Source organism: Pocillopora verrucosa, chromosome 6 (assembly GCF_036669915.1).
Source record: "Pocillopora verrucosa isolate sample1 chromosome 6, ASM3666991v2, whole genome shotgun sequence".
NCBI classification, from domain to species: Eukaryota; Metazoa; Cnidaria; class Anthozoa; order Scleractinia; family Pocilloporidae; genus Pocillopora; species Pocillopora verrucosa.
In genome coordinates, this window is record NC_089317.1 from 23,024,117 (window position 1) to 23,026,310 (window position 2,194).

The 2,194-nt window shown below is 38.8% G+C and overlaps 1 protein-coding gene across 1 annotated transcript; it reads left to right on the plus strand.

The window, feature by feature from the left end:
• The first annotated feature begins 333 nt into the window (after positions 1–333).
• On the plus strand, positions 334–2,194 carry LOC136281748 (uncharacterized). The gene is made up of 3 exons (XM_066168632.1): positions 334–415; positions 718–1,029; positions 1,766–2,194. Exons 2-3 carry the CDS (start codon positions 730–732, stop codon positions 1,985–1,987), a joined length of 522 nt encoding a protein of 173 aa, XP_066024729.1. The 5' UTR covers positions 334–415; positions 718–729; the 3' UTR covers positions 1,988–2,194.

Sequence of the window (2,194 nt, forward strand, 5' to 3'; positions counted from 1 at the left end):
CCGTGAAACTACAAATTAGACAAGCTGTCATCTCCTACCTGAAGGCATGCAAAGAGATAAAACTCGCGAGCGTTTTTATTAGCTTCAATTTTGCTGTTAAACTATCGAGCAACATCTTATTGAGAATTAGTCCTTCAAGACTAATATCTTGTGAAGCGCCAATTGTCAGCCAAAGACTATGATATAGAGTAGGTATGGTGAAGCGTGTCAATATTTTTTTTAGTTCTTTTGTCGGATTATGTGTTAGGAGCCGAATTAAGCTTCTTACTTCCTTGTTGCAATTCGTAAACAGCTCGTCAATGACATGCGCAGTTCTGATCTATGAAATGCTATAAAAGAATGTCATAGATAGTCCCAAAGTTGTCTTTTGGAGTCCCGCAAGACGTCAAGAAGAAAAAAGGCTTGGAAAACAAAGGTTTGGAAAAATCTCCTGGAAGGCGTAGCACACAAAAAATGTCTCAGTCTTGTTTTAAATACTACCTATTGATAGGTCAGCTCCTCCCAAAATTACATCGGCCCTATTCGGAAGAGCCGTTTTGGCAAGTTGAAAATTCTTGCCTTCTTCGACCGCTCATTTCTCGAGATTTTTATTACCATCATTGATAGAATTTTAACCTTAAAGCTTCGCCTGTGCAAAAACGGGATTTAATGCGTAGTGATCAATCATAGTAAATTCATTTACATTTGTTTTGTTATTTCCATGTCAATCTATGCCAGGTTTGATTCATCATGTCCATCAAGTTGTACGAAGGAAGTGGTTTGAGCATGGAGTTTGCAAATTCAGAGAAGGACCTGAAAAAGGATGGTGTTTCCTTCGTAAAAGCCGATGTTACCTCAGGAACTTGGATCTTCTACACCCACGCAAACAACAATGACAAAGAAGCTGGTGCTGGCCCATCTAACTACAAGGTTGTCGGGCCTGGAGCAGATATAAACATCTCAGGTGTGAATGGCTCCATGTTCCTAGTTCCGGACCAAGTGGAAGGAATCCTTCTGTTCGAGCATAGCTTCTACGGTGGAACCAACAAGGTGCTTGAAATACATAAGCTTTTCATTAATCAATAGCTCACGCTCTCTGTAAAAAAACGCTCTGCTCTGCCTTACAATTCTTTTAAGACAACAAGAAGAAATCAGCAGTAAGTAACAATCAGTTCTAAATGGATTAAAGGATAGTGTCGGATCATAGAAGATGATTTTTTTTTCCTTCAGTTATTTCGGTTTGAAATTGGCCGTCAGTGAACTCGGGCCTGGAATAAATTAGTTAAAAAAGTAGATTATTCCCGATGAATAATCTTCATAGTCGCCTAGACAGAGATAAATAATAGAGCTTGTTTTCACATAGATTCATGCTGATAAGGAATCACAAACATGTCATATGTACATCATGCAGACACTTGATCTAAGTGACGGGCGCGAGAGATATTGAAAAGCGATCAGATTGTTGAAAGGGTAACGGAGATCAGACATCTGGTGTCAAAACTGATTATTTTGTCCCCATACCCCTCTCTTTCCCTTCAATACAAAACGGCTTATGTTTCATGACAATGTGGAGCACTTTTTTCCAGTTAAAGTTATAGCTCTGTTTCGTCCTATTCATGTCAAATGAGGAGTTAAATCAGATTCAAAGCTTTTCTTAAAGGCATTCCTGCAAACGAGTTTATTCTTTTATTTACTGTCTTAGAGATTAGATGTGAGTACATTATTATTTTTTATGAATTTTGGTTCTTCTTTATCTGGGTTCTATTCTTTCCCCAATTTCGTGCAGTGGTTTGAAGAAAGTTGCGCAAATGTGAACCCCTATTTCCAGAGCGGGAAAGGTGAAGGAGTCTCCTCTGCCATCGTGTTATCAAAGAACCAGAAGTTTGCCATCTTCACCAAACCCAACTATCAGGGCTTGCAACAGCAACTGGAGCCAGACACGCGTTATGCAACTCCAGACGCCATGAAATTCCCCAACGACCGATTGCAGAGCCTCCGCAAGAAATGAGATGACCAATCTGACCTGGCTCTTCGCTTGCATTTCATACCAGCTTTTTTCTTTTCTTTTCGTGTTTTGTTTTGTTCATTTGTTTTTTAGTTTTTGGTCTTATTATTATCTTTTGATTGATGAAGAGTTAGCAAAATAAGATTTTGTCAATTCAGCTCAGCACTTTAAGTCATTAGAGATGAGTCAAATAAAAGAAGTTTACTGCAA

Coding starts and splice junctions, on each gene's coding strand:
- LOC136281748 (XM_066168632.1), top strand. CDS start 730: ATGTCCATCAAGTTGTACGAAGGAAGTGGTTTGAGCATGGAGTTTGCA. Junction 1,030..1,765: donor TCTACGGTGGAACCAACAAG/GTGCTTGAAATA, acceptor AATTTCGTGCAG/TGGTTTGAAGAAAGTTGCGC.